This window comes from Hemitrygon akajei, chromosome 13 (assembly GCF_048418815.1).
Source record: "Hemitrygon akajei chromosome 13, sHemAka1.3, whole genome shotgun sequence".
NCBI lineage: Eukaryota > Metazoa > Chordata > Chondrichthyes > Myliobatiformes > Dasyatidae > Hemitrygon > Hemitrygon akajei.
In genome coordinates this window covers 49,074,966-49,102,894 of record NC_133136.1, presented here as the reverse complement: position 1 = coordinate 49,102,894, position 27,929 = coordinate 49,074,966, and the positions used below count along the sequence as shown (strand labels likewise).

Here is a 27,929-nt window from a genome sequence, read left to right as displayed (position 1 = left end):
AGACTCCTGGTGGACTGCTTTCAAACAGTGCTTTCGACGACTGCATCCTCCAAATCTTCATTTTCATTGTAAGATTCAAGATGATTGTCGATGCCTTAAAGTTGTTCGTAGTTCCTAATTTGTTGAATTTGTGAGATCGTTTCATTTTCACCCCTGGCCATTTCTGGCATCTCCAAGTCTGAATACTTGAAACACAGTGAACAAAACAGTTCTGAATTACCTTGCTGTTTATTACTCACCAACAATCAGTGACAAAAATTATTGCTGTTTGCAGTGACAAACTCACAAGTGACGCTACTTAAAAACTTCTCTCTAAACTTCAGTCTAAGCATGGTGTTGTGTCTTAACGGCCACATGATGTGAAGCTTGTTACAAAATATTTGGCAACAGTCTACTGCCCCAATTAAACGGCATAGTGTCCCAAATAAATGAAGGGAAGCCTGGCTATTATCTCGATTAGTTTTTGTTCTTTAAGAGTTGTCCCAAATAAAGCGACTGCCCCACTTAACTGGAATTCACTGTATATGTTTAAGTTGTCTTCACTGAAAATAAAAGTAATGTTAAAATAAATCACCGGTTAAGAAAAGAGAGAGAGAAAGTTAATTTAAGATTTTTTTCCTAAAGATTCTGCAAGGATTTGACAGGATATAGGTTCATGAACCAATTTTTTCAGGCTTGAGCATCTACAACTAAGCCATGGTCTCTGGATAAAAGAAAGAAGAAACAATCTTCTGCACTGGATTGTAAAATAGCAAGGTTATTCTTTAACCTAAAAGGTTGTGGATGTCATTGTGATAAATAAAATTTGACTAGCTATGACCTTATTGAACAGCAGAGCAGACTTGAGTGGTCATATAACTTTCTGCCACCTTAGATTCTAAGATTTTGTATAGTGCTTAATGCTAATCAGAACTCTTCTCTTTTTAGGATATTCTTGCCAAACCTAGTCAAGATAATGTGGTTAATCAAATTGAGAACACAGTTACTGCAGGTAGAGTTTGACCTTCTGTGTTCTTTTGTTGAGAGTAACCAACGGTGGAATTGACTATATTTATGTTTCTTTTGTTATCAGATGCTTTGAACAGGATTGTTGTACATATAATTGTAATCAACTGCTATTTTTAAAAATTTTGTAGCTGAAAATGAATGCAAGACTGCAAATCTTGCTTTTGAGGCTATAACATCATCAAATCAAGTATTATTTAATGAAGACACTGAGAATTTAAAGCTGCCCATACCATTGTGCGACTGTGCTATTCCAGGAACACCTATGCAGATGGAAATAGAAAATGACTTGCAAGGGACGCCAGAAAGCTCATTGGCTGCCAGCCCTGACACAGAGTCTCCTGTGCTGGTTAATGATTATGTAAGCATATAAAATATCTTCCTTCACTTCTCTATCTTCCATAAGTATCGAGCTATGTTTATAAAGCTGAGGATGTTACCTCACCACCAATGTCTCGGTTGTGGAAAATCTCAACAGTTAGTGCTATTTGTTTTTCCCTAATTATTTTCATCAGTTCTCTTAAAGTTTTAGTTCCATGTTGCTAGCCTCCAAAGGATAAAACAAGTAGGCCAAATACTTACCATATTAATACCATATAATACTTAGACAACATCTGCCGGAAGTAAATTCCTTGTATGTGCATAGGTACTTGGCAATTAAAGTCTGATTCTGATTCTGATATTTTGCAGGTCATTTTGGAATTTAAGGTGTCAACACTGAGAGTATCTGACTTTCAGAAAGGGTTATGCTAAATATTTTTGTTCTGGAAAAGCATCTAGGAGAGCCATCAAACAATCCTTGTCCTGTTAGCCAGAAACAAATGCATTGGCATACTGAGGAATATTTTTCATTCAAGGTAGCATCTGAGCTCTGTTGTATAGTAAACTTTGGTACTAGCACAAGGATTAAAATAAAATTAAATGGTTCAATACAAAAGCAAAATGCCGCAGATACTAGAAACCTGACTGATATAAATGCAGAACATGTTTTAATGTACTTGACATTTCATGAGAGGGGAAAAATTGCGAACGGATGAAGTGGCTTTGGGATGACTGAAATTTTTAGTTCTTGCTTATTCACAAATAGCATTTGGTTGGTATGCAGAAATGCTGAGCAACAACCAAAATCTGGGGGCTGCAAAGTTTGATGATCCTTGAGCTGGTAGAGATTGGGGTAGTTGTATTAGCTGGTTTGCATCTGTACTTGATGCATAGTATTGTGGGGTGTGGGAAATCTGGAGATTTACCTGCAAAATCAGGTCATGATCTAGCCTGTTCTCACCTCTGCTCTTCCTACAGCCATGGGTACAATTGTACTAGCCCAGGTACAGATGCTATTAAATGAGAATTAAGTGCAGAATCTGATTTCCTGTTCCTATGCTGCCCTAATAGCTTTTTGACACTTGGGGCTTTCAAGGGACATAGGAAAAGTTTTAATGTCTTTAGTAATCAGAAAGATTTATAAGCTGTTCAATTATATTTAATTAAGTTTTAAAATTGTAAATGGATGGAAAACTTGTAATTATTCTAGAAATTAAATACAGTAAGTAAAATAAAGAATAATAAAACCATTAAACTAAATTTCATAATCCAGAGTGGAAACAATAGTGATGCAGTTTGGGATCCAATGGTCCTTGCTATGGTGTTATTTCAATCTGTTTCAATGTGGCTGGGCATACTCTAGACAAAGCAGTCCCAACTGTTTTGTGGTAAAGTGAAATTCAAGAGATGACTGTTTTACATTTGAAACAAAGATTATAATATAACTTTGTTCTCATTTTTACATGGCCTTTGTTGCCTGACAGTGTTCCAGCATTTTTAGGAAAACCTCTCTGATTACAAATTTCAGTTGTGGCTCATTGTTCCCTTAATTACATAACCTGCTCAACAGTACCATGCATTAGGGTCAGAGTTTGCTTTACTCTGCATATATACATAGGTTATATAATTTGGGAAACCTCATCAGTGTTGGCTCACTAGAATTTTAATGACCTAGTGTCTATTTTTCCCCTAAAATGTGTGGCTGTACTACTTTTAAAAATTACTTGTGATTTGGCTATTTCTCTCATTTTTTTAAAAGTGAAAAGTATCTAAAGATTATGAAATATGAAGGTGATTATAGATTCATTAAAAAAAAATCACCAGCTTTGAAATTCCAGAATATCTACACTTCAGTTCATTAATGTTTAGTTTCTTTTATAGAAGTAAAACTGGAATTTGTATTCCATGTAGTCAGAAATGGAGTGTTAATGCAAGTTTGTCCCTCTTTTTTATAGTTTCCATTGCTAAAGTTAAATTGTAGATTCGAAACAAAGTTGTTCTATTCCAAAATCTACGAACTTCCTGCCCCATTCATTTGTGCTGAGAGGTTGTGACCAGCAAAATTACAGAATTCGTTTTTCTTTTATACCTAACAGGAGGCTGGATCAGGCAATTTGAGTCAAAAGTCAGATGAAGATGATTTTGTTAAAGTAGAAAACTTGCCTTCAAGACTCACTGTGCTTTCTGAGGTAAACTTTGAAATGAGATTATATCATGTTTATGGGAGTAGAAATTGATTATTCAGTACAACAGGGCCTAATAGTTGTTTATGGTCAAAGCAAAGCTCTCTGCCCTGTCATTTTCTTTCTTTCATTTTGTTATCATGCTCTTTAAACTTTTAAAAGGCATTTATGCAAGCAAAAGAACCTGAGATCAAGATTAACTTGGGATGCTAGACATGGGAAACAGCAGCTCTATTAGCTGCTCCACTGTGCCACCATTTCTCCCCATTTTGGAGACCTGTTAAGTTTATAAAATCAGAGAGAGGTAGCGTAGGTAGGCAGCCAGAATTTTTCCCCCAGGATAGAAATTTGGTTAATAGAGAGCATAGCTTTTAGTAAGAAGAGATATTCAGGGCAAATTCTTTTATACATAGTAGTAGGTTCCTGAAACGTGCTGCCATAGTGGTAGTGATAGCAGTTGTGATGGTGGTGTGTGTTCGAGGCTTTTAGATAGGCACATGAATATGCAGTAAATGGCAGAATATTGAATATATGTAGGTAGAAGGGATTACAAAGCCTTAAAAGTATTCTGCCAACACAACTATTCACATTTTACTGTCTCATTTTCTAAACTTAAAATATTTTGAAGTAGGATTTTTGAGCTAATCTACAAAACATTGTGCATCATGTCAAATCAAAAGAAAAATTCCAAAACCTGTCAACTTACTAAAAATTTAAAACCAAAATAGAGAGGCTGAAAAAGTATTTATCCCCTTTGTATTTACTATGCTATCTTTCCTCAGTAGCAATATATTACCCTACCAGCTCTCTCAATTTGTTGATGTAGAAATTTGGAGGATCACCTGTTTTCAATGAATTCATCAGGATAAGTATCCCCTCTCTGTAAGGTCCAACAGTATGATACATTTTCAACAGACAAAACCAAAATGAAGACAAAAGAACATTCAAAATCTGATTGTAATATTCATTTGTGTGAACAAGGGGTTTGGGGCTGAATACTTTTACAAGGCACTGATATTTAATTTAGCATCATGCTTGGCACAGACATTGTGGGTTGAAGATCCTAGTCCTGTGCTGTACTGTTCTAGTTGCCACTACTACACCATAGCTGAATCCACATTCTAACAGTTACATAACATAAGAGATAGGAGCAGGAGTAGGCCAATCGGCCCCTCAAGCCTGCTCCGCCATTCAACAAGATCATGGCTGATCCAATCTTAACTCTAGTTTTCACCGAATCCCACAAGGCAACAGTGCCAACCAACAGGGCACCATGCCACCCATTTTATTTTATTATTCATCCCGCCCAAAACCCATGTGATCACCCAGGGGGAAAAAAGTTCTGAGAAAAGGACATTTATTTGAATTTCCTTTGATAGTTTTTTTGGCCTATGTGGTTCTACCTCTTATCTCTTACACAAAAGGAAATATAATATCTATCCCAGCAACCATTTGTGTAATAATAAACTACCATCAGGTTACTTCATGTCTTCTCCAGAGAAAGGATCTTCCCCTGTTTAATCCAAAATATTTATTGGAAAAGTTTAAAATTTTTTGTATGATTTCCATTGATAATATGGAGAGAACAGTATTCCAAGATTCCTTACTGTTATCTTTACTGCTTTTCACTGCTTGCTGTTTTCATTGTCCTATTAGCTATGATTCTGCTATTGTTTGTGTATCTGTTTGCCCTTATTTGTGCACTTCATTTGGATGGAATAAATTGATGGCTGAATGGAGCAGCTATTGGTGTTATTGCTTCACAGGTTCAGCATCCCATGTTACATCCTGATGTTTGTGCTTTTATATTGAACTTGCACATTCCTTCTACATTTTTCCCAAGGGTATTCAGGTTTCCTCCCACATTCAAAAGATATGTGCTTTGGTAGGTTAATTGATTGATCAATATAAATTGCCTGTAGAGTGAGTGAGTAAGTGTGTGTGTGTGGGGTGGAGACTAGGAGAATTGACAGAATGTGGGGAGAAAATGGAATTGGTGCTCAATGGTTGGATCAGATTTGTAGGGCAGGAGACCTGTTTTGAAGCTCTATAACTCTGACACTATTTATGACACCACACATTATATTGAAAGCTAATATATCTGATCTGTAAACTGAAGAGATTTTTACAGATGCTGGAAAGTTTGAGCAACACATGCTGGAGGAATTGAGTAAGTCAAGCAATATCTATGGAGGGGAATAAGCAGTCGACACTTCAGACCGAGACGTTCTATCAGCATTCATATTTGGTTTATATTTAATCAGTCCTGAATTTACAATTTTTCTCACAGTATGTTATTTAGAAATTGTACATTTGGTTAAGAAGATGTCATGAATTCAGAATAATTTCTTCCATCCTTTTTTAATCATATCTTACACAGGACGATTTGAGGAAGAGAATTTCTGAAGAAGAACAGAATAACAATTTAACCAGTATGCTGCTGGATACAGATGGAGCACAAGAACTTGCTGGCAGCTCGGAAACTCTAAAAGAACCAGGTATGGACGAAATTACAACTGACTTGCAGTTGTTTGACATCTTCCTTATTTAATCATTGAGTACTATTCTAGATAGTATTGTCTGTTTGATATACAATTGTGAAGTTGCATGTATTGTAGGAACCTGCAATTACAAAATTATTTTGAGGGCAGAATATGCAATATTTGGAATAAAAGGAAGTGGGTTTAATTCTTGGTGACAATAGTTCTTAAAGCAGTTAATTTTTTTAACTAACTTATTTTCCTTCCCTATAATTCTAAAAACTAATTATACTTCTGCACTTCTAAAAAATGTTTTCAGTTTTTTATCTCACTGTTTTGGAAGATTTGCACACTCAGTACATTTCTCTAAAAACTCAAATTAATTCTGGAGGTGTGGTATATTGGGAGGAGAGTCTTGGGATAATACTATGTGACACAAGATATAAATAAAGATAAATTTATACTTCACAAGTTTAAAAAGTTCTAACCTCAATGGTATCTTTTTTTTGCCTTCCTTTGCTTCAGTAAAGTTCTAATTTTGTCATGTATCGTGAAATATATCTTATACCATGGATTGGCTCACTGTGTTGCACTAAGGTTTTCATTGTGAATTAATCTGGAGCTGATAGGACCCATAATATATAAGGATAGTCTTTCAGCTTTGTTTTTATATCACTGTTGCATATCTATAACAGGAGGGGTCTAATGGTAGGGGTGAGAATAATTCTTGCTACTAAATTCAGTAATTAAATGTGTATTTAGCCCCATATTTATTCATGTTGATTATACAATGGCATTGATGTTAATTTTTCCCTCTTTGTTACAGAAAACAGTGGAGCCCGAAGTGCATGAATGGCAACAAATTGATGTTCATCACTCTCATTTTTGTTTGGAATTAGTTAATAATTTTATTCCTGTTAATTGATAAAATTGTTATTTTTTTGAGTAGCCTTTCAGTAGAATTGTTGTCTATTTTACATTGCTCAAGTCTGACCAGTAATTTTTGGTCCATATTTAGTATTGCGGCGATACATCATAGTAACTTAATACTTCTATCTCTGAATTGGCTGTAGTCTGATTTTTTTTAAATTACACATGTAGTTCTGTTTTATATTGAAATATATTCTCTTTTATAATGAGAGGCTTTGATTCTAATACTGCTATATTTTGCCACTAATAAGTACATCACTATCTTCTGAGACTTATCACTGATTTATCTACACTAATTTGACCTTTATCAACCATTACCCATTTAAAATGAAGCATAATTGTGCTTGTCCAAGGTGGAGCAATTTTTTGTGACTCTGTACCATATATACAAGCTGTTTGTAATAACCCTTTGCTATCTTCAAGCTTGAGATCCACCTCCAATCTTTTTGCTTGGATTGGTCAAAATGCTGAATGGTATTTTGACATTGAAAATAATATTTAAAATTTACTGGATTCATCTGTTGTAGCCAAACTCCTCTAGCCTAATGCTCATTATGTATACAATTTTTAACCTGTAAATTTCATACATGCATTGGAGAGTAGATTATATAGGTTGCTTGTTATGACTCAATTGCAAAATAGAAGTCCCTAGAACTTGCAGATGTTGTAGGTAAAAATTACTTGAATTGATCTCATATAGAATTACTGATTTTTGGCTTTCATATTCTACAATAGAAATAAATTATGTACAGTACAGACACCAAAATTGCTATTAAATGGAACTAAGAAATTTGACCTCCCATTCTTGTATTGAGATTCTCACTTAAGTCAGCAGACCCTTATGCAGGTCCTAAGCAGGTGAAATTCATGTATAGCCACACAAATAGATTTATGCTTGTCCAGCACATTAATACCAAAGGCTGTTTGTCCAAAGCCAGATTTTAGTTCTACATTTGGCATCATTGGAAAGTTAAGTTCAAATGGTAAACAGTATTTCAAGCAATTTTAAACAAATTTGTATTATTTTTCATTGAAAGTCACATGTAAACAAATTTCACTTTATATTTCCATACTATAATGACTAATAACTAACAAAAATGCATTTTATATGTTTGCAGTGTTGAGAAATGCTTTCTCAGTTGTCATTAAAGAAGCTCATGCTTTGATGACATGCACCCTTTTAAGATGTATTTATCTGAGATTGTAATAAAATGAATTAATTTTAGTTTGGAGCACTGTTCATAACTTTGCCAAGTCTTGCGCAGTGTATCTTGAATGTATTTTAAATGGAACTGTTCTCTTTGGTACACTGTTAAAAAAAAATGCTGAAAATAATTGCAGTTTCTTAGAAATTATTCCATTCATATTCATCCTTCCATCCTTGAATTTTTCTAAAAAAAAAATGTTTGCTATAATGAAAATGGCAAACAAAATTTAATAGTCTAGAGCATGCTAAACTACACTAGTTGGAGTAGATTTGCTTTTATTTCTGGGGACTTTCTGACTGTGATCAGGAATGACTCTTGCAGTAAAAGAATTTACATGAAATGGGATTTTTAAAAAAATTGTTTCTGACACTATTCATTTAGAATAGACATACTATTTCTGCTAGTGGCAGCACAAAACATTTTTGTAGAATTACATGTACTCAGTCCTATTTCAGCACATTACATTTTTGTGTCTTAAATGTTTTGCATTTAATTTTAATTTAATTGGTTTGACAGGCATGTTGCTGTGTTGTGTAGTTGATTCTTAATCTGCATTTTAATGTACAATTTTAAGATGTTTACTATGCAATTTCAAAATAAAATAACATTTCAATTGTATCAGTTCAGTGAGATTTAGTATTGTAAGATCATACAAATGTACACTGCTTCTGCAGATGGAAGTGCTGCATCCAGGCTCCTATAATTCCTGTCAAATAGTGGCCTCTTTATTAACTGAACCTGCTTGTTAATGCAAATTTCTAATCAGCCGATTATGGGGTAGCAACTCAATGCATAAAAGCACACAGATATGGTCAAGTGGTTAAGTTATTGTTCAGACCATACAGAATGGGGAAGGAATGTGATCCAAGTGACTGACTCTGGAGTGATTGTTGGTGCTAGTCAGGGAAGTTTGAGCAACTCAGAAACTGATGATCTGAGATTTTCATATAAAATATCTACAGTTTACAGAGAATGGTGCAATAAAAAAAGGTTTGTGAGCAGCAGTTCTGTTGGTGAAACACCTTTTTGATGAGAGAGGTCAGAGGAGAATGACTAGATGGGTTCAAGCTGACAGGAAGGCGACAGTATCTCAAATAACCACACATTACTCAGCTTAGTATCTCATTATAATTAGTATCTCATTAATCAGGTTAGTGAGCTAGTGCTCAGAGAACAACCTGTCTGTTAATACAGCAAAGACTAAGGAGCTAATTATCAACTTTGGAAAGTCACGAGATGACAAGTACGCTCCAGTCTATGTTAATGGAGACATAGTGGAAAGAGTGTCCAGTTTCAGGTTTCTAGGAATACACATCTCAGAAGTCCCTACATGGTCCACTAACACCACAACAATAGTTACGAAAGCACAGCAACACTTGTTTTTCCTCAGGACACTGAAGAAAGCTGGTCACCTTTTACCGCTGCACCATAGAGAGCATCTTAACATACTGCATCTCTGTGTGGGATCTAAGTTGTACAGCAGCTGATAGGAAACCACTTTAGTGGGTCGTCTCTAGCGCACAGAAGATCATCGGGACACAGCTGGAGGACACCTGCAGATCATGCTGCCTAAGGAAAGCTACAAGCATCTGTAAGGACAATACACACCCGTGCAATCATCTTTTTGAACTTCCATCTGGCAGACGTTATAAGAATTTCAATGCCCACACTTCCAGACTGAAAAATACTGAAGAATAGCTTTTTCCCCAGAGCTATAATTGCTCTGAACCAATCGATCAAGCATCATCCATAAATTTATTATATAGCTACTTTTAATACTGGTTTTATGGCTGTCATGCATTTGAGTTGTACTTTTGTACTGCTGGACATTGCTTGTACTGGCTGGTTACTTGATTTTATTTATTGTTTATTTGTTGTTTAATAGCATTGAGTACGAGAGTTGCAAAATCATTTTCGCTGTATTAGTGCGTGACAAATTGTACTATGCAATACAAGAAAGATGTTTCCATTTCTATTACAACAGTGGTGTGCAAAAGAACATCTGAATGCACAGCACGTTAAACCTTGAAGTGGATGGGCATAGAAACAGGCCCTTTGACTAACTACTCAATGCTCACCGCAGCATCCTCCCTCCTGGATTTAGTTGCCTGTGTTCACCCAGAAGGGAAGCTCCTCCCGGTACCTATCCAAATACCTCAGATGTTGCAATTTAATACACACCACAACTATTCCTTCAGCAGCTCATTACAGTTACTCCAGGTCTTTATTAAATCTCTGTCTTGCTTCTGTGCTCTGTAAGTCAGGCTTGTGAACTTTGGTAGAAGGATTAAAGATGTAGACTATTCACTGAATAGGAAGAGAATTCTGAAATTGAGGTGCAAAAGGACTTGGAAAGCTAGGTGTACAATTCCCCAAGGTTAACTTGCAGGTCGAGTCAGTAATAAGGCAAGCAAATACAATGTTAGCATTCATTGCAAGAAGACTAGAATATAAAAGCAGTGATGAAATGCTGAAGCTTTAAGGCATTTGACAGACCACATTTGGTATATTATTGTATTGGGTCCCAAAGGATGTGCTGGTATTGGAAAGGATGTAGAAGAGTTTTTAAGGGATTGAAAGGATCAATGCACAAGGGCTATTTGATTACTCTTGGCCTGTACTCACTAGAGTAAAGAAAAAATGGCTGGAGTGGAGAGATTTTGTTGAAACCTACCACCTATTGAAAAGCCTAGATGTAGTGGACACAGAGGACATTTCCAATAATGTGAGTCTAGGGCCAGAGGGCACAAAAGGGGGCCTTTTTAGAACAAATAAGGAATAATTTTCTTTAGCCAGAGGGTGGTGAATCCGTGAAATTCATTTCCACCTTTGGCTGTAGAGGCCACGTTACTGAGTATACTAAAGCAAAGTTTGATAGTTTCTTGATTAGTAAAGGAATCATAGGTGGTGGTTCTACGCCAAGGAATAAAGATCCAGTGTAGCAGATCCGTATCATTCAGGTCCTCTAGTCCAAGCAGCAATCTCTTGTCTTTTACCCTTCAGTTTAACAACATATTTCCTGTAAAAGGGTGACCAAAATACTCTGCACAGTACTTTAAGTGTAACCTCACCAATGTCTTATGTAACTATTCATAAACTCAATACTGACTGAAGGCCAGCATGCTAAATTCCTTCACCACTCTGCCCACTCATGTGGCTACTTTTAACAAATTGTACACGTATTCCCAAGCCTGTTCTGCAGCAATCATTCACAGTACAAGTCTGAAATTGGTTAGAAAATCCAAAATGTATTACCTCACTCAAGTTGAAGTCTATTTGCTATTCTTCAACCCATCTCCCTACCTGATCTCTTTGTAATTCAGTTTAACGTGCTTCACTATCAACAGGACACCTTAATTTAGTATCATCAATCTTGCTGTTCACATAATGAATAACAAGCTCCCAATACTGCCCCATGGCTGACAAGGGAAGTCAAAGCTATTGTAAAAGCAGAAGAAAGTAAATACAACAAAGCAAAAAATAATGGGAAGATAGAGGATTGGGGTATTTTAAAAAAACCCACAGAACAAATAAATCATGAAAAAATGAAATATGAAAGTAAGCTCGCAAATAATATCAAAGTGGATAGTAAGTTTTTTCAAGTATGTTAAAGAGAAATGAGAGTAGATATAGGACCACTAGAAAATAAGGCAGGAGAAATAATACAGGGGTCAAGGAGCTAGCTGATGAACTGAATGAATATTTTGCTTTAGTCTTCAACTGGAAGACACTAGCAAGTTGCCTGATGTTGTAGTGTGTGAAGGAAGAGAAGTGGGTGTAGTTACTATTACAAGAGAGATGCTTAAAAAGCTGAAGAGCTAAAGGTACACAAGTCACAAGGGCCAGATGAACTGCACCCTGGGCTTGTGGTGGCATTAAAAGTGATCTTTCAAAAAAAAAGTCATTGGATTCTGGCATGGTGCCAGAGGACTGGAAAATTGCAAATGTCCCTCCACTCTTTAAGAAAGGAGGAAGGCAGCAGAAAGGAAATTATAGACTAGTTAGCCTGGCCTCAGTGGTTGGGAAGATGTTAGAGTCAATTGTTAAGGATAAGGTGATGGAGTACTTGATGACACAGGACAAGATAGTACAAAGTCAGCATGCTTTCCTTCAGGGAAAATCCTGCCTGACAAACCTATAGAACATAGAACAATACAGCACAGTACAGGCCATTCAACCCACAATGTTGTACTGACCCTTAAACCCTGCCTCCCATATAACCCTCCACCTTAAATTCCTCCATATACCTGTCTAAGTAGTCTCTTAAATTTCACTAGTGTATCTGCCTCCACCACTGACTCAGGCAGTGCATTCCACGCACCAACCACTGAGTTAAAAAAAAAAACCTTCCTCCAATATCCCCCTTGAACTTCCCACCCCTTACTTTAAATCCATGTCCTCTTGTATTGAGCAGTGGTGTCCTGAGGAAGAGACGCTGGCTGTCGACTCTGTCTATTCCTCTTAATATCTTGTACACCTCTATCATGTCTCCTCTCCTCCTCCTCCTCTCCAAAGAGTAAAGCCCTAGCTCCGTTGGAACCTGTTGGAATTCTTTGAGGAGATTACAGGTAGAATAGATAAAAGGGGATGCAGTGGGTGTTGTATATTTAGACTTTCAGAGGCCTTTGGCAAGGTGCCACATGTGAAGCTGCTTACCAAGTTAAGAGCCCATGGTCACGGTAGTACAGGAATGTTACTAACATGGTTAGTAACTTTGGTTACATTATAACAATGGTTAGAGCATTGGCTGATTGGTAGGAGGCAGTGAGTGGGAATAAAAATGATCTTTGGTTGGTTGGTTGCCAGTGACTAGTGGTATTCCGCAGGAGTCATACAAAGTTTGGTGGAGGGGTAGGTAGTGTTGAGGAAACAGGATGCAGAAAGACAAATTAGGAGAATGGGCAAGAAAATAGCAAATGGAATAGAATGTTGGAAAATGCATGGTCATGCACTTTGGTAGTAGAAATAAATATGCGGACTCTTTTCTAAACGGAGAAAATCTAAAAATCTGAGATACCAAGCGACTTAGGAGTCCTTGTGCAGAATACTGAAGGTTAACTTGCAGGTTGAGTCAGTGGTGAGGAAAGCAAATCCTGTTAGCATTCATTCCAAGAGGTCTAGAATGCATGAGCAAGGATGTGATGTTGAAGCTTTAAGGCACTGGTGAGGCCTCACCTTGAGTATTTGTGAACAGTTTTGGGCCCCTCATCTTAGAAAAGATGTGTTGGTATTGGAGGGTCCAGAGGAGGTTCACAAGGATGATTCCAGGAACATTTGATGGCTCTGAGGCTGTACTCACTGGAACTCAAAGGATGAAGGGGGAATCTCATTGAAACCTTTTGAATGTCGAAAGGGATTCAACATTCAATAAATGTGGAAAGGATGTTTCACATGGTGGCAGAGTCTAGGACAAGAGGGTACAGCCTCAGGCTAGAGGGGCACCTTTTCAAAACATGCAGAGAAATTTTCGTCAGATGGTGGGCAATTTGTGGAATTTGTTGCCGCATGCAGCCGAGGAGGCCAGGTCATTGGGTGTATTTAAGCAGAGATTGATAGGTTCTTGATTGGACATGGCATGAACAGTTACGGGGAGAAGGCTGGGAACTGGGATTGAGGAGGAAAAAAAAAGGATCAGCCATGATTGAATGGTGGAGCAGAATCAATGGCCTAATTCTTCTATGTCTTATGAACCCCTGGGCCACCCCATTAGTGCCAGGCAGATGGTCCAGAGAATCAACCTCTCACCATCCTCTGCCTCCTAACTTGCTAGCTCTAAATTCACTCAAGTAGCTGTCCCTGAAATCCTTGGAACCTAATCTTCCAGCTCAGCTCATCATGCAGAACCTCTTCAAAGGCCCTACAAAACTCAATAAATAGCACTGATTAGAAATTTTGAATAGATTGCAACAGAATTAACATTGAACTCCTATCAGGAGTAAATATTGGCATGGCAAAATTTAACAATTTTTCTAGGAAATCTGTAAAATTAACCTATATGAAGTAGATAACCCTTTAGCTCAGTGTACCAAGGAAAAAAGTTAAAGTAGATACTTATTTTTGGATTCACTGACTTCTTGATTATAGCATCATTTTAGCAATTCAGAGGAAGTATTTCTTGAGTATAATCTGACATTTCAGTTTCTACAGCTTCAGATTTTTCACTATTACAAGTGGCTTCATATTACCGGTACTAAAGTCCAGCACTTAGGCAAACCAGCTTTACAGTATTTTACTTTTGAAATTCCCCTCACAACCCCCCCATCCAATAAGAGCAAACTAGTCAAAATAAATGCACATTACAAATGAAATTTAAATGCTATTTTTTAATTTTTTTTAAATGAGTTTCTACAACCACAAACCAACAAAATGAAATGCTAGTATTTAATCATACATTAAATGGAACAGTTCTTGGCAAGTAGAAATGTAGTTCTCCCTCTCTTCTTTAGTCATCAAAGATACCAATTCAGGCTGTTGACTAACTTCAGTATAGAGATGTGGTTTTCCAGCAACTATAACCATGGGTTTCTCCAACTCAGATTCATCTTTCAGAACTTCTCGTTGTGTAACTTGTTTTCTGTTCTTGAGGCCTTCTTCAGATTCACTGGTATCACTGTCTGGTTCAGTCTGATTGGAAGTGAAGGTTGCTCCAGTTGGTTGTCTTTTCTCATGAATCATAAGTGTTTTTATTATTTCACAATTGAGAGTCTTGCTCTTTGTATTTTGATCAAGATTTTTGGCATGTTCTAAAATATTTGAAAGTAAATTTGACTTGTCAATCTCAAAAAATAAGTTTAGCATCACATGCACATTCCCAATACTTAACAATCCAAATTCATTTTTCCTACCCATCTGCAAAAATTAATTATCAAAGTAAACCTGGTGCAACACAATGCCTGGCTTTTCTTTGGAAGAAAATAAGTGGTGGGGGGGGGGGGGAATCAAAGATTAACTCTTAGTTTCAAAGGCAGAGTAGCATTTTTTAAAAAAAAAATATCGCGCAGAATTCATGGTATTTTGCACTGGCATGAGGAAGAAACTATCAAGGTCAAAGCATGGGAACAAGCCCGACAGCCCAGTTTGTCCATGCCATCTATGTTGCCCAGCAAACTAGATCCATCTACCCATATTTGGCCCATAGCCATCTAAATAGAGTTGAATCTAAATGATGAATCTAAAGCCTTATTTTCTTATTCTCTGTGTATCCTCCTGAAGAGCTGGGCATGATGCAATACCAGTTAGTTTACATACTAGAAATACTGGATAAAGTAAAATAGCATAGGAACTTCAGCTCACAATGGTTGCCAGTTTAAACTAATCCCATCAGCCTCCACACAGTCTACATACCTCAATTCTTTGCATGTTCATGTGATTGTCTAAATGTGTGATAAATGCTGCCATTATGTCTCCTTCCACCACCAAGCAGCCTGTTCCAGGCACCTACTAACAGTGTGTACGTGTACATATACATGTACAAGTATAAATCCCCTTCAAGCATTTCATCTCACCTTAAATTTATGCCCTACAGTATGACCAATTTGTGCATTTCTAGTAGAAGATCTCTCATCCTGACATTCCAGAGGATACATGTTAAGTTTGTCCAATTTCTCCTTATAGCTAATACTCTTATCCAGACAATATCCTGGTGACCCTCTTCTGCTCCCTCTCCAGTCCTCCACAACCTCCAATTTGGCTGAAACAAACATTACAGCTGTAATGTAACAGGGTAGTGAAGAGAGCTTTTGGTACACTGGCTTTCATCAGTCAAAGCATTGAGTATAGGCGTTAGGATTTTATGTTACAATTCTACAAGACAGTGATGAGGCCACATTTGGAATATTGATGAAGGGTCACAGTGCAAAATATCAGCAGTTTACCCTTTCCCATAGATGCTGTTTGGCCTGCTGCGTTCCTCTAGCATTTTGTGTGTATTACTTTGATTTCCAGCATCTGCAGAATTTCTCCTGTTTGAAATATTTTGTTCAGTTTTATTCACCCTACTGCAGGAAAAATATTAAAATGGAAAGAGTATAAAGGAGATTTACAAAGATGTTGCTGGGACTTGAAATTGAATTTATGGAGAGGTTCAGCAGGTTGAGACTTCTACATACCTTTCACCCCATGTCAATGTAGGAGAATAATATGACTTAACAGAGTGTATAAAATCATGAAGGCCATAGATGGGGGAAAAAGACTACACATTGACCCCAGCATTGGGGAAATAGAGGGCTAATGTTTAAGGTGAGGAGATAGATTTTAAAAACTTGAGGGGCAATGTCCCCCTCCCCCACCCCGAGGGTGGTGTGTACAGTATATGGAATAAGCTGCCAGAACAAATAGTTGAAGAGGGTACTTTAATAACTTAAAGACTCTTAGATAGTACATAAATTAGAAAGGTTTATAGGACATGAACAAAGTACAGGCAAATGGATGGGAATCTTGGTTAACATGGTACAGATTAAGATCTGTATGTCCAAACTGTGTAATTAAAATCAAAATATATAAAATCTAGTGCACTATTTTCATCACCACAAAATAAATCAAAATTGTAAGGCATAACCTTCTCCATACAAAACTAAACATGAGGAAATCTGCAGATGCTGGAAATTCAAACAACACACAAAATGCTGGTAGAACACAGCAGGCTAGGCAGCATCTATAAGGAGAAGCACTGTCGACGTTTCGGGCCGAGACCCTTCGTCAGGACTAACCGAAAGGAGAGATACTAAGAGATTTGAAAGTAGTGGGGGGGGGGGGGGGGGGGGGAGAAGAGGGGGAAATCTGAAACGTCAACAGTGCTTCTCCTTATAGATGCTGCCTGGCCTCTTCAGTAATTTCCCTATCACTGAAGCAAGGCTTACTAGTCTATGAATTCCTGGTTTGTTGCTACTGCCCTTCTTAAACAGAGGAGCAATATTAGCTATTCTCCAGTCCTCAAATTTCACCTGTAGCTAAAGAGCTCCTCTCTTGGTCTCTCAATTTGAGATAGATCCCATCAGGCCTTGGGGTTTTATTCATCAAGAGACCCAACATCTGCTCCTTGGTAACAAGGTGCCCTAGAATGTAAACATAACCCATGCTGATCTTGATAAGCTCCTCATCAAGAATACTAATGCAAAGTATGTTTTTAGTACCACTTGCCTATCACCTTCCCCCTGGTGCCACTCCTCCTTCCCTTTCTCCCATGGTCCACTCTCCTCTCCCATCAGATTCCTTGTCCACCCTTTACTTTTCCACCCATCACTTCCCAGCTGCTTACTTCATCCCCCATCAACCTGGCATCACTTTTTAGCTTGTACTCCTCCTCCCCCTCCCCCCAGCTATTTATTCTCACATCTTTCCACTTCCTTTCCAGTCCTGATGAGTGTCTCTACCTGAAACGTCAACTGTTTATTTACTTCCATAGATGCTGCCTGGCTTGTCTAGTTCCTCCAGCTTTTTGTGTATTGCTCTGGATTTCCAACATCTACAGAATCTCATTTATTTTTAGTACCTCACCCACTTTCTCAGGCTCCAGGCACAAATTCCCTCCTTCATCTTTGAGTGATCCAACTGTCTCCCTCGTTGCCATCTTGTGCACAATTTAATTTATCATTTTACCATTTGCTTGGCATAGAAATTGTGGGCCAAAGAGTACATTTTTGTACCATACTTGTTATAATTTATGCACAACGTGCTTTAGGATTGTCTTTAATCTTATTTGGCAAGAACATCTGATGGCTCCTTTAGTCATCCTGATTCCTGTTTTCTGGCCTCGTTTGTATTTGAGTGGAGACCTGACAGAAGTTTAAAAAGTTTGAGAAGCTGGATTGGATAGAAAGCCACAGTGTTTCTCCCCAGCTAAAAGGGGGATAGGTGCTTGGAAAATTATAATGGAGTGGTTTAAGATGCTTTTAAATAGCCACATGAATATGCAAGGGACAGAAAGACATGGATTATGTGTAGGCTGAGGAAATAGTTTATTTTACTATCATGCTTGGCATAGACATTACTGGCCAATGAGCACATTCTTATATTATACTGCTTTATGTGTGTACTTTCTAAATCATGCCATTTTGGTGTTTGTGTATGGAAGCAAAAGGATTTTTCTGCCCACTACACTGAATGGTTACAAATTGGATGGGGAGGGGATAGCTTGTAAGTGTTCAGCAAATGCTGGTTAATCATTTTTGGAGCAGATTCAGGAATAGCATGTCCAATGCTTTGAAACTCTCCTGTAGTGATGTAACAAATATTTTGATGTCTTCAAGTGTCTGACAGTGCAGAAATTGTAAAAGAAGAAAGTTGTAACAGAAAGTTACATGCTAAACAAGGAAGTGATAACTAAAAAAGTTCAGTTCTTATACCCTTTAATTTATTGGGTCTAGATTTCTTTTGGAACACTTGAAGACTTCCTTCAAAAGTTGCTAAAATAATAAGCCTACATTTTCAAATAGTTCCCAAAGCTCTCAGATGTGATTTTGTGTTGTTACATTCCTGTGTTGTATACATTATGAAAAATGCAAAGTGGACTCACCAATTGAACATTCAGCCACGTCCAAACCAGTTCTTTCAACAGTGCTTGTGGTCATCCAGATGGGTTGCGGTTTAATGAGCTGCTTCTTGGTTTTTGCTTCAAATTCCTGGACATTCACCATAATGTTTTGTTCATAGAGGTCACTGCAAGCTGTTTTATTTGACCATCTTTCTGGATGTGCATAACTTGCGGGACATTGCATTTTTTGTCCCTGACTGAGGAAAAAATGCAATCATAAGCTATAAGTATTCATGTATTGAGCATCTTTAACTACAAATACAGTATAACCAAAGTCTTTACATACCTAGATTGCAAAATACAAGACAGACTTGCAAGTTTGTTTTTTTTAAGCTGAAGATTTTTTCGGCACGGACTAGAAGGGCCGAGATGGCCTGTTTCCACGCTGTAATTGTTATATGGCTAAGATAACTGACATACACCAATAAATAGATAACTGAATTCAAACATTATTTATTTAAAGAGTTAAGGCTTGTGGGGAACAGGGAGGAGTGGTGGTAGAGATCAGTCATAGTCACACTAAACACATCAGACTCGAGCCTTTTATGTTTTACTTATGGTGCTGTCATATGGAATTACTCTCACAGCCATCCTGGCTAGAAATACACCTTATTGATTTATATTACTCCTAGACATGAGCAACACTGAAGGAAATGGTCCAAAAATGTTTCTGTCAGTAGAAAGGCCTTTTCTTCTGACTGCTCTCAAATAAGGACATGAAGATCATGGAAGTATTATGTTGGACCGGCAACATTAAAATCTGTTCAATGTTCTTGCAATATTCTAGGGTTAAGAAGTCATACAGTGCATTAGCCTTCATCAATCATGAGATTGAGTTTAAGAGCCGAGAGGTAATGTTATAGCTATATAGGACCCTGGTCAGACCCCGATTGGAGTACTGTGCTCAGTTCTGGTCGCCCCACTACAGGAAGGATGTGGAAGCCATAGAAAGGGTGCAGAGGAGATTTACAAGGATGTTGCCTGGACTGGGGAGCATGCCTTATGAGAATAGGTTGAGTGAACTTGGCCTTTTCTCCTTGGAGCAACGGAGGATGAGAGGAGACCTGATAGAGGTGTACAAGATAATGAGAGGCATTGATTGTGTGGATAGTCAGGGGCTTTTTAACCAGGGCTGAAATGGCTAGCATGAGGGGGTATATTTTTAAGGTGCATGGAAGTAGGTACAGAGGTGATGTCAGGGATAAGTTTAAAAAAAAACCAAAATGCAGAGAGTAGTGAGTGTGTGGAATGGGCTGCCGGCAGCGGCGGTGGAGGCGAGAATGATTAGGGTCTTTACTTTTAAGAGACTCCTGGATGCATATCTGGAGCTTAGATAAAGAGGGCAATGGGTAAAGCATAGGTAGTTCTAAGGTAAGGACATGTTCAGCACAGCTTTGTGGGCTGAAGGGCCTGTATTGTGCTGTAGGTTTTCTATGTTTCTATTTAGCCGGTCCCTAAACTAAATCTGGTAACACGTGGAACTTGCTTCAGGTTTACAGGGAGACTGAAGTGTCGCCATTCCAAAAGGATTTAAGCATGGATAGCAAATAAAACTTATCTATCCCCTTACCAGAAAGGCTGAAATGCAATCTATTGCATTGTAGCAGAGAATAGAAAAGCTTAAGAATTTCACTTTTAGATTCATCAGACATACATTACCCAAGTGCCAGATCTGGAATATCACTTGGTTGTGGTTCCAGAAGTTCCTGTGGAAGAGCAAAATCTTCAGCTTCGTGTACAAGTGCATAAATTGGTTCAACCTGCTCATTAAATGTTGCCAGAAGAGTTCGAGCATCCCGTTTTGGTATTGCAGTAGCATCTTCTTCTACTTCAGTGAGACAGTAAGTGCAGTTTAAATTACCTGTGTAATTTTATGGGAATAGAAAAACTATGACTACAGAACAGACCATCATGGAAAAGCCTTTCAGCACTTTATTCTTTTGTTTATTCTCTACAACCTCACTGCTAATTAATTACAGCATTCAGATCAATGTTTTATCACGTTCTTTCAGGCACAGCAGCATTAGTGATCAAGGGTGATGCAATCTTCTGGAGCCCTTCCTGTGGCCCTGCTTCTCCTGGTCCCCCATCATTTCAGCAAACAACAGAAACACTATGGCCTCCAGTAAATATTCCCCATCTTCAGCAGAAATTACTAAAAGAGATTGCCCCAGTGCTGTCCAGAAATTATGTGACAATAAAGGAAGAATTGCCTCAACCTTAGATTATTTACTTGTCCATTTCCACTTTGATCTGGTGTCAGCACAAAGTTGTTTCTTACCAAGTTAAGCTACTAATTTCATGGGAATTGCCAAAGTTACTACATTACATTCAATTTGTGGAAGCAGAGCAGTCAGACAGTGTAATTTTAGCTACTTAGTGAATTATATAGATTGGCTGCAAAACGATATATTTGTACCCAAAAAGGAAATGGAGTAAAATTTGGACCCTAATCAGATTCAAGAGGATACCTTACCTGTGCAAGGATCAAACAAATGATTGACTTCCAAATCACTAAATGTACTGAAACAAATTGGACATTTAAAAGAAGATCTTGTTGTGGAATCTCTTTCATCAGTTTCAATTTTTCTGCGCATGATGTCTAACTTGTATTTCACCATATCCACCAGCAGCTTGTAGTTGATGTAATAATAATTGTGTCGGGAACTTTTCCCATCAGGACTTGTTTCAACTCTAATTCGACTCTTGATAAACTTGTCAGCTTTTAGTGTGTTGAGAACAGCTCGGAGTTGCTTCTTCTCAAACTTCAGTAGTCGTTGCAGATCATCCTCCTTCACACAGGGATATCGAACAAGAACATCTAGGGTGACGGAATATTCCACCCCGTAGAATCCACGCACAATGTATTTTGCCAAGCGCTTTAAAGCTGCAGGAATTTCAGTTACTAATTTTTGGTCTCCCATTGTACCTTCTATCAAATTAGAAAGGAATAATCATTTTAAAAAAAAGTTAAAATCAACTTGATTAGCAAAAGGGATTATCTGAAAGTAAAGACCGATACTCTATATTGTCTTCAAAGAAAAGCAGGCAATAAGCAAACAAAATGCAGGAAATGTTTCTCTGCATGTTGACAAATCTACCAAACTACAGTGATGAACCCACTCTGAAAGAGCTTCTGTTAATTAAACAGCAACAATAGTTTTAATTCAAACTTGTTATTTAAATATTGGAGTCTACAATTAAATAAATGGGTTTTATCGATCTCAATCAGTAGCTGGGAGATTGAAACAGCATTCAAAGTTAAATTGTTTTTAAGTACAACTTGATAACATCACAGCTTCTTTCCACAAAAATGTAATAACTTCTGTAGCAAGCAGTTGTGAATTTAATAAAGGTGGCTAAGCAGTCAATCACAATAGGAGCACTTGCAGGCAGCATACAGAAATTTTTTAAAAACAAATGATTATCAGTTCTTTAAAAAAAAAAGCAGTGTGCATGATACTAAGTTCGGAACATTCACATTATGGCAGTAACAATAAACTGAAGTAAATGTTTTAAATATTAACATGTAATAGAGAAAGTACATAATTAACATTTTCATTTTTAGAATCAGATAGTTAAAGCAGCTTGTATTGTAATATTCAAGTGAATTTGATCAATTAGAGAACTGCTGGATGTCTACATTAAATTGCATATGTAGAAATTCCAAAACTGTTGTCATTTCTACAGTGTGAAATTTCATCATAAGCACAAGATCAGCATCATTAAACATTATCTGATGCTCACTTACAAATTATTTTCAAAAGCCTGGTATATTTGAACATTATACTACAGTCAAAAGAAGATAACTGTCTTTTGAATGAATGATGCTTTTTGGATGCTTCTCCTGTTTGCTGGAAAAACTAAGCTTTCAAGTTATTCAACACCACACACAAAGTGCTGGAGGAACTCAGCAGGCCAGGCAGCATCTACAGTGGGATGCAGAAGTTTGGGCACCCCTGGTCAAAACTTCTGTTACTCTGAATAGCTAAGTGAGTAAAAGATGACCTGATTTCCAAAAGGCATGAAGTTAAAGATGACACATTTCTTTAATATTTTAAGCAAGATTACTTTTTTTTTTATTTCCATCTTTCACAGTTTCAAAATAACAAAAAAGGAAAAGGGCCCGAAGCAGAAGCTTCAGGTGACAGTTCAGGTGACTGATCTATCTTCAGACCTTACAGTTTCCCAAGAACTTTTTATCTGGTTATGGTAATTTCACACACTGCATGACCCCTTACACGCTGGAACATCCACCATACTGCTAGTGTTTTCTACAGTGAAAACAGATGCAAAATATTTATTCAGTTTCTCTGCTATTTAGTTGTCCCCCATTACTATCTCTACAGCACAATTTTCCAGCGGTCCAATATACGCTCTCATGTCACTTTTACACTTTATGTATCTTTAGAATCTTTTAGTATCCTCCTTAATAGTTTTAGCTAGCTTACTTTTGTATTCCATCTTTACCTTCTTCATTATTTTTAGTCATCTTCTGTTGGTTTTAAAAAGCTTCCCAATCCTCTAATATCTGCTTTACTCTTTGGCTTTTATGTTGGCTTTGATTTCTCTTATTAGTAATGGTTGTATCATACTGTCTTTAGAATACTTTGTCCTCTTTGAGACACAGTGGCATGTAAAAGTTTGGGCACCCCTGGTCAAAATTTCTGTTACTGTGAATAGCTAAGCGAGTAAAAGATGAACTGATTTCCAAAAGGCATAAAGTTAAAGGTGACATTTCTTTAATATTTTAAGCAAGATTACTTGTTTATTTCCATCTTTTACAGTTTCAAAATAACAAAAAAAGAAAAGGGTCCAAAGCAAAAGTTTGGGCACCCTGCATGGTCAGTACTTAGTAACCTCCCCTTTGGCAAGTATCACAGCTTGTAAACACTTTCTGTAGCCAGCGAAGAGTCTTTCAATTCTTGTTTGGGGGATTTTCACCCATTCTTCCTTGCAAAAGTCTTCTAGCTCAGTGAAGTTCTTGAGCCGTCTTGCATGCACTGCTCTTTTGAGGTCTATCCAGATTTTCGATGATGTTTAGGTCGGTGGACTGACAGCCATGGCAAACCCTTCAGCTTGCACCTCTTGAGGTAGTCCATTGTGGATTTTGAGGTGTGTTTAGGATCATTATCCTGTTGTAGAAGCCATCCTCTTTTCATCTTCAGCTTTTTAAATAAAAAGCAGTGTGATGTTTGCTTCCAGAATTTGCTGGTATCTAATTGAATTCATTCTTCCCTCTACCAGTGAAATGTTCCCCGTGCCACTGGCTGCAACACAAGCCCAAAGCATGATTGATCCACCCCCGTGCTTAACAGTTGGAGAGGTGTTCTTTTCATGAAATTCTGCACACTTTTTTCTCCAAACATACCTTTGCTTATTGCAGCCAAAAAGTTCTATTTTAACTTCATCAGTCCACAGGACTTGTTTCCAAAATGCATCAGGCTTGTTTAGATGTTCTTTTGCAAACTTCTGACACTGAATTTTGTGGTGAAAACACAGGAAAGGTTTTCTTCTGATGACTCTTCCATGAAGGTCATATTTCTGCAGGTGTCACTGCACAGTAGAACAGTGCACCACCACTCCAGAGACTGCTAAATCTTCCTGAAGGTCTTTTGCAGTCAAACGGGGGTTTTGATTCACCTTTCTAGCAATCTTCCGAGCAGTTCTTGGAAAGTTTTCTTGGTCTTCCAGACCTCAACTTGACCTCCACCGTTCCTGTTAACTGTCATTTCTTAAATATATTACCAACTGAGGAAACGGCTACCTGAAAATGCTTTGCTATCTTCTTATAGCCTTCTCCTGCTTTGTGGGCATCATTTATTTTAATTTTCAGAGTGCTAGGCAGCTGCTTAGAGGAGCCCGTGGCTGCTGATTGTTGGGACAAGGTTTGAGGAGTCAGGGTATTTATAAAGCGAGAAATTTGTATCACCTGGCCTTTCCTAACTATGACTGAACAAGCCATAGCCCTAACAAGCTAATTAAGGTCTGAGACCTTGGTAGAAGTTATCTGGGAGCTGAAATCTCTTGGGGCACCCAAATTTTTGCATGGTGTTCATTTCCTTTTATTCACTCTAAAATTGTACAACACAAAAATAAAACACTAATCTTGCTTAAAATGTTGAAAAGAACATTTCATCTTTAACTTTATGACTTTTGGAGACCAGTTCATCTTCTACTCACTTAACTATTCACAGTAACAGAAATTTTGACCAGGGGTGCACAAACTTTTGCATGCCACTGTATAGAAAAAAGTATAGTTAATGTTTTGAGCCAAAACCCTTTGGCAGGACTGGAGAAAATAAAAGCTGAGGAGTAGATTTAAAAGGTGAAGGGAGGGGAAAGAGAACCACCAAGTGATAAGTGAAACCTGCTGGGGAGGGAGAAGAGCTGGAAGTTGATTGGTGAGAGGGGGAGAAGGGGGATAGGAAATGGAAAGAGGTGGGGGGGGGGGGGGGAGTTGGTTGGGGCATTAGTGGAAGTTTGAGAAATTCATGTTCATGCCTTCAGGTTAGAGGCTACCCAAATGGAATACAAGGTGTTGTCCCTTCAACCTTATCATGGCAATGGAGGAGGCCATAGATGGACATATCGGAATGGAAAGTGGAATTAAAATGGGTGGCCACTGGGAGATCCCACTTGTTCTGGCGGACAAAGTGTAGACGCTCAGTGACGCCGTCTCCCAATCTACGTCAGGTATCACTGACGTACAGGAGGCCACACCGGGAGCACCGAACACAGTAAGTGAATCCAACAGACTCACAGGTGAAGTGTTGCCTCATCTGGTAGGACTGTTTAGGGCCATGAAAGATGGGGAGGGAGGAGGTGTAGGGGCAAGTGTAGCACTTGTTCCTCTTGCAAGGATAAGAGCCAGGCAGATCAGTGGGGAGGAACAAATAGACAAGGGAGTTGCATAGGGACCAATGCCTGCATAATGCAGAGAGTGGTGGGAGCAATCCCATTGGATGTGGTGGAAGTTACAGAGAATTATGTGCTAAACATGAAGGCTGGTGGGGTGGTAGGTGAAGAGGAACCCTATCCCTGGTAGGGTGATGGGAGGATGGGGTGTGTGAAATTGAAGAGATGTGGTTGAGGGCAGCTTTGATGGTGGAGGAAGGAAACCCCTTTCTTTGAAAAAGGAGGACATCTTCATTCTAGAATGAAAAGCCTCCTCCTGAGAGCAGATGTGGCAGAGACAGAGAAATTGAGAAAAGGGGATGGCATTTTTACAAGAAGTGGGGTGGGACGAGGTGTAGTCCAGGCAGCTGTGGGTTTGTAATAGACGTCGGTGGATAAGCTGTCTCCGGATAGAGATGGAGACAGTGAGATCGAGAAAGGGGAGGGAGGTGTCGGAAATGGACCGGATGAAGTTGAGGGCAGGGTGCAAGTTGGAGGCAAAGTTGATGAAGTCGATGAGTTCAGCACAGGTGCAGGAAGCAGCACTAATGCCATTATCAATGTAGCATAGAAAAGTGTGGGACAGACATTAGTTTAGGCTTGGAACACACTGTTCCACATAGTCGACAAACAGGCAGACATAGCTGGAACCCATGCAAGTGCCAATGGCTACAACCCTTTGTTTGAAGGAAGTGGGAGGAGCCAAGGGGAAGTTATTGAGAGTGAGGACAAGTTCCACTAGGTGGAGGAGAGTGGTGGTGGAGGGGAACTGGTTCGGTCTGGTGTCCAGAAAGAAAAAATGGAGAGCTTTTAAGGCCTTCCTGGTGGGGGATGGAAGTGTATAGTGACTGGACATCCATAGTAAAAATGAGATGATGGGGTCCAGGGAACTTGAAATCCTTGAAAAGATCAAGAGCGTGTGAGTTGTCACAAATGTAGGTAGGAAGGGACTAAGCTAGGGGGGGACAAAACAGAGTTGAGGCAAGCTGATACGAGTTCAGTGGGGCATGAACAAGCTAAAACAATGGTTCTATTTGGACAAATAGGTATGTGGATCTTGTATTCCATTTTGGTAGCCTCCAACTTAATGGCATGAATATAGATTTCTCAAACTTCGGGTAATACGCCCTCCTCTCCATTACTCGTCCCCCTTTTCCCCCTCTCACCTCATCTCAGCAATCAACTTTGCAGCTCTTTACTTTATCCCTCCACTTCCAGATTTCACCTATCACCTTGAATCTCTCCTCTCACCCCCCATCTTTTAAATCTATTCCTCAGCTTTTTTTCCCCCTCTCCAGTTCTGCCAAAGGGTTTCAGCCCAAAACATCAACTGTACTTCCCCCCCATAGATGCTGCCAGGCTTGCTGAGGTCCTCCAACATTGTGTGTTGCTCGGATTTCCAGCATCTGCAGATTTTCTCTTGTTTGTGGTTACAAATTATTCAATTTCTTTTGATGTAGCTCATCACAATTGAAACGTGAGGTTCAATGATCTGCAGAAAATTAATTCCTTACCCCACTCAGCTACACAAGGTGACACTGCCAGGAGTGGATTGCGCAGATCTGAATCACAGCAAGAATCGTTTCCTTCTTTCATGACAGAAAGGGAAGTTTGACAGTGTAGTTTAAAGGAAGACAGTACAGTAAGCCACTTAACTAACATGACCAATTTAATAACATTGTTAATTTATGACCTTACACTCACCAAATATTAACTAGTTAGTAACTGTGGGCAAATAATGTTAGTATAACTAGACTTAATATCAATTTCAGCACTAGAACAAATATCCACCCAAAGCTCAGCAGCAATGTTACCCTGGTGGGGGGGGGGGGGGGGGGTGAGGTGGTAGGTGGGGTATAGGTGCTTTGCTAGTGTGTGAGAGCAATAGAAGTGATAAAATATTCACCAAGCTTGATTCCTTATTTAGTTAATTAAATGAGAAGGCATTAAATACTTGCCTTTATTATGGCATGTTAAAACTCATCTCTTGGAGCTGTACTTGTTTGTTTAAACAAATAACATAGCTTTATTAACTCAGAGGGTTAAGAAACATACCAGGAGAACATTAATAACAAAGGTGAGCGGAAAACAAAACCAACTAAAAATATACACAGAGGTGTAGAAAGGAAAGGCCAATTAAAATAGGATACTACTTAGAAAGTCAGGTAATTAACACAAACCTCTGACATCTAAAATTCACATAAATATGCTTCAGCAGATATTAGACACAAGCACCAACAACATGGATGAAAAATCCACTCACCAGAAATTACTGCTACTGACCAAATGATCTGAAACAAGCAACTGGTCAAGAATGGAGAATTGAAGTACTACTGAAAAGAATTAGGAGACAATCATAGCAATTAAATCATAA

General features: G+C 38.3%; 2 protein-coding genes across 10 annotated transcripts in view; one reads left to right on the top strand and one right to left on the bottom strand.

Annotated features, from left to right (window-relative positions):
* pcm1 (pericentriolar material 1) overlaps positions 1-8,745 on the top strand; it is a 112,138-nt gene extending 103,393 nt beyond the window's left edge. For 3 of the 4 annotated variants that reach the window (XM_073064562.1, XM_073064560.1, XM_073064559.1), the window contains 5 exons: positions 928-991; positions 1,137-1,366; positions 3,423-3,515; positions 5,890-6,007; positions 6,816-8,745. In XM_073064562.1, coding sequence (XP_072920663.1) covers positions 928-991; positions 1,137-1,366; positions 3,423-3,515; positions 5,890-6,007; positions 6,816-6,841 — 531 coding nt within the window. In that variant the 3' untranslated portion in view covers positions 6,842-8,745. The remainder of the gene's footprint in view (positions 1-927; positions 992-1,136; positions 1,367-3,422; positions 3,516-5,889; positions 6,008-6,815) is intronic. The other variant, XM_073064561.1, reaches the window with a different exon arrangement.
* LOC140737851 (general transcription factor IIE subunit 1-like) lies at positions 3-27,847 on the bottom strand. 6 transcript variants are annotated; one of them, XM_073064564.1, is made up of 6 exons: positions 27,819-27,847; positions 27,070-27,144; positions 21,135-21,590; positions 20,318-20,519; positions 18,641-18,855; positions 14,436-14,870 (listed from the first exon to the last, which is right to left on the bottom strand). In XM_073064564.1, exons 3-6 carry the CDS (start codon positions 21,580-21,582, stop codon positions 14,509-14,511), a joined length of 1,227 nt encoding a protein of 408 aa, XP_072920665.1. In that variant the 5' UTR covers positions 21,583-21,590; positions 27,070-27,144; positions 27,819-27,847; the 3' UTR covers positions 14,436-14,508. The 6 variants fall into 6 exon arrangements, with proteins under 6 accessions (XP_072920668.1, XP_072920665.1, XP_072920666.1 ...); XM_073064565.1 differs by lacking the exon at positions 27,819-27,847 and adding an exon at positions 27,736-27,794; XM_073064567.1 differs by lacking the exons at positions 14,436-14,870; positions 27,819-27,847 and adding an exon at positions 3-185 and having other exon boundaries at positions 27,070-27,270.
* Positions 27,848-27,929: the final 82 nt, after the last annotated feature.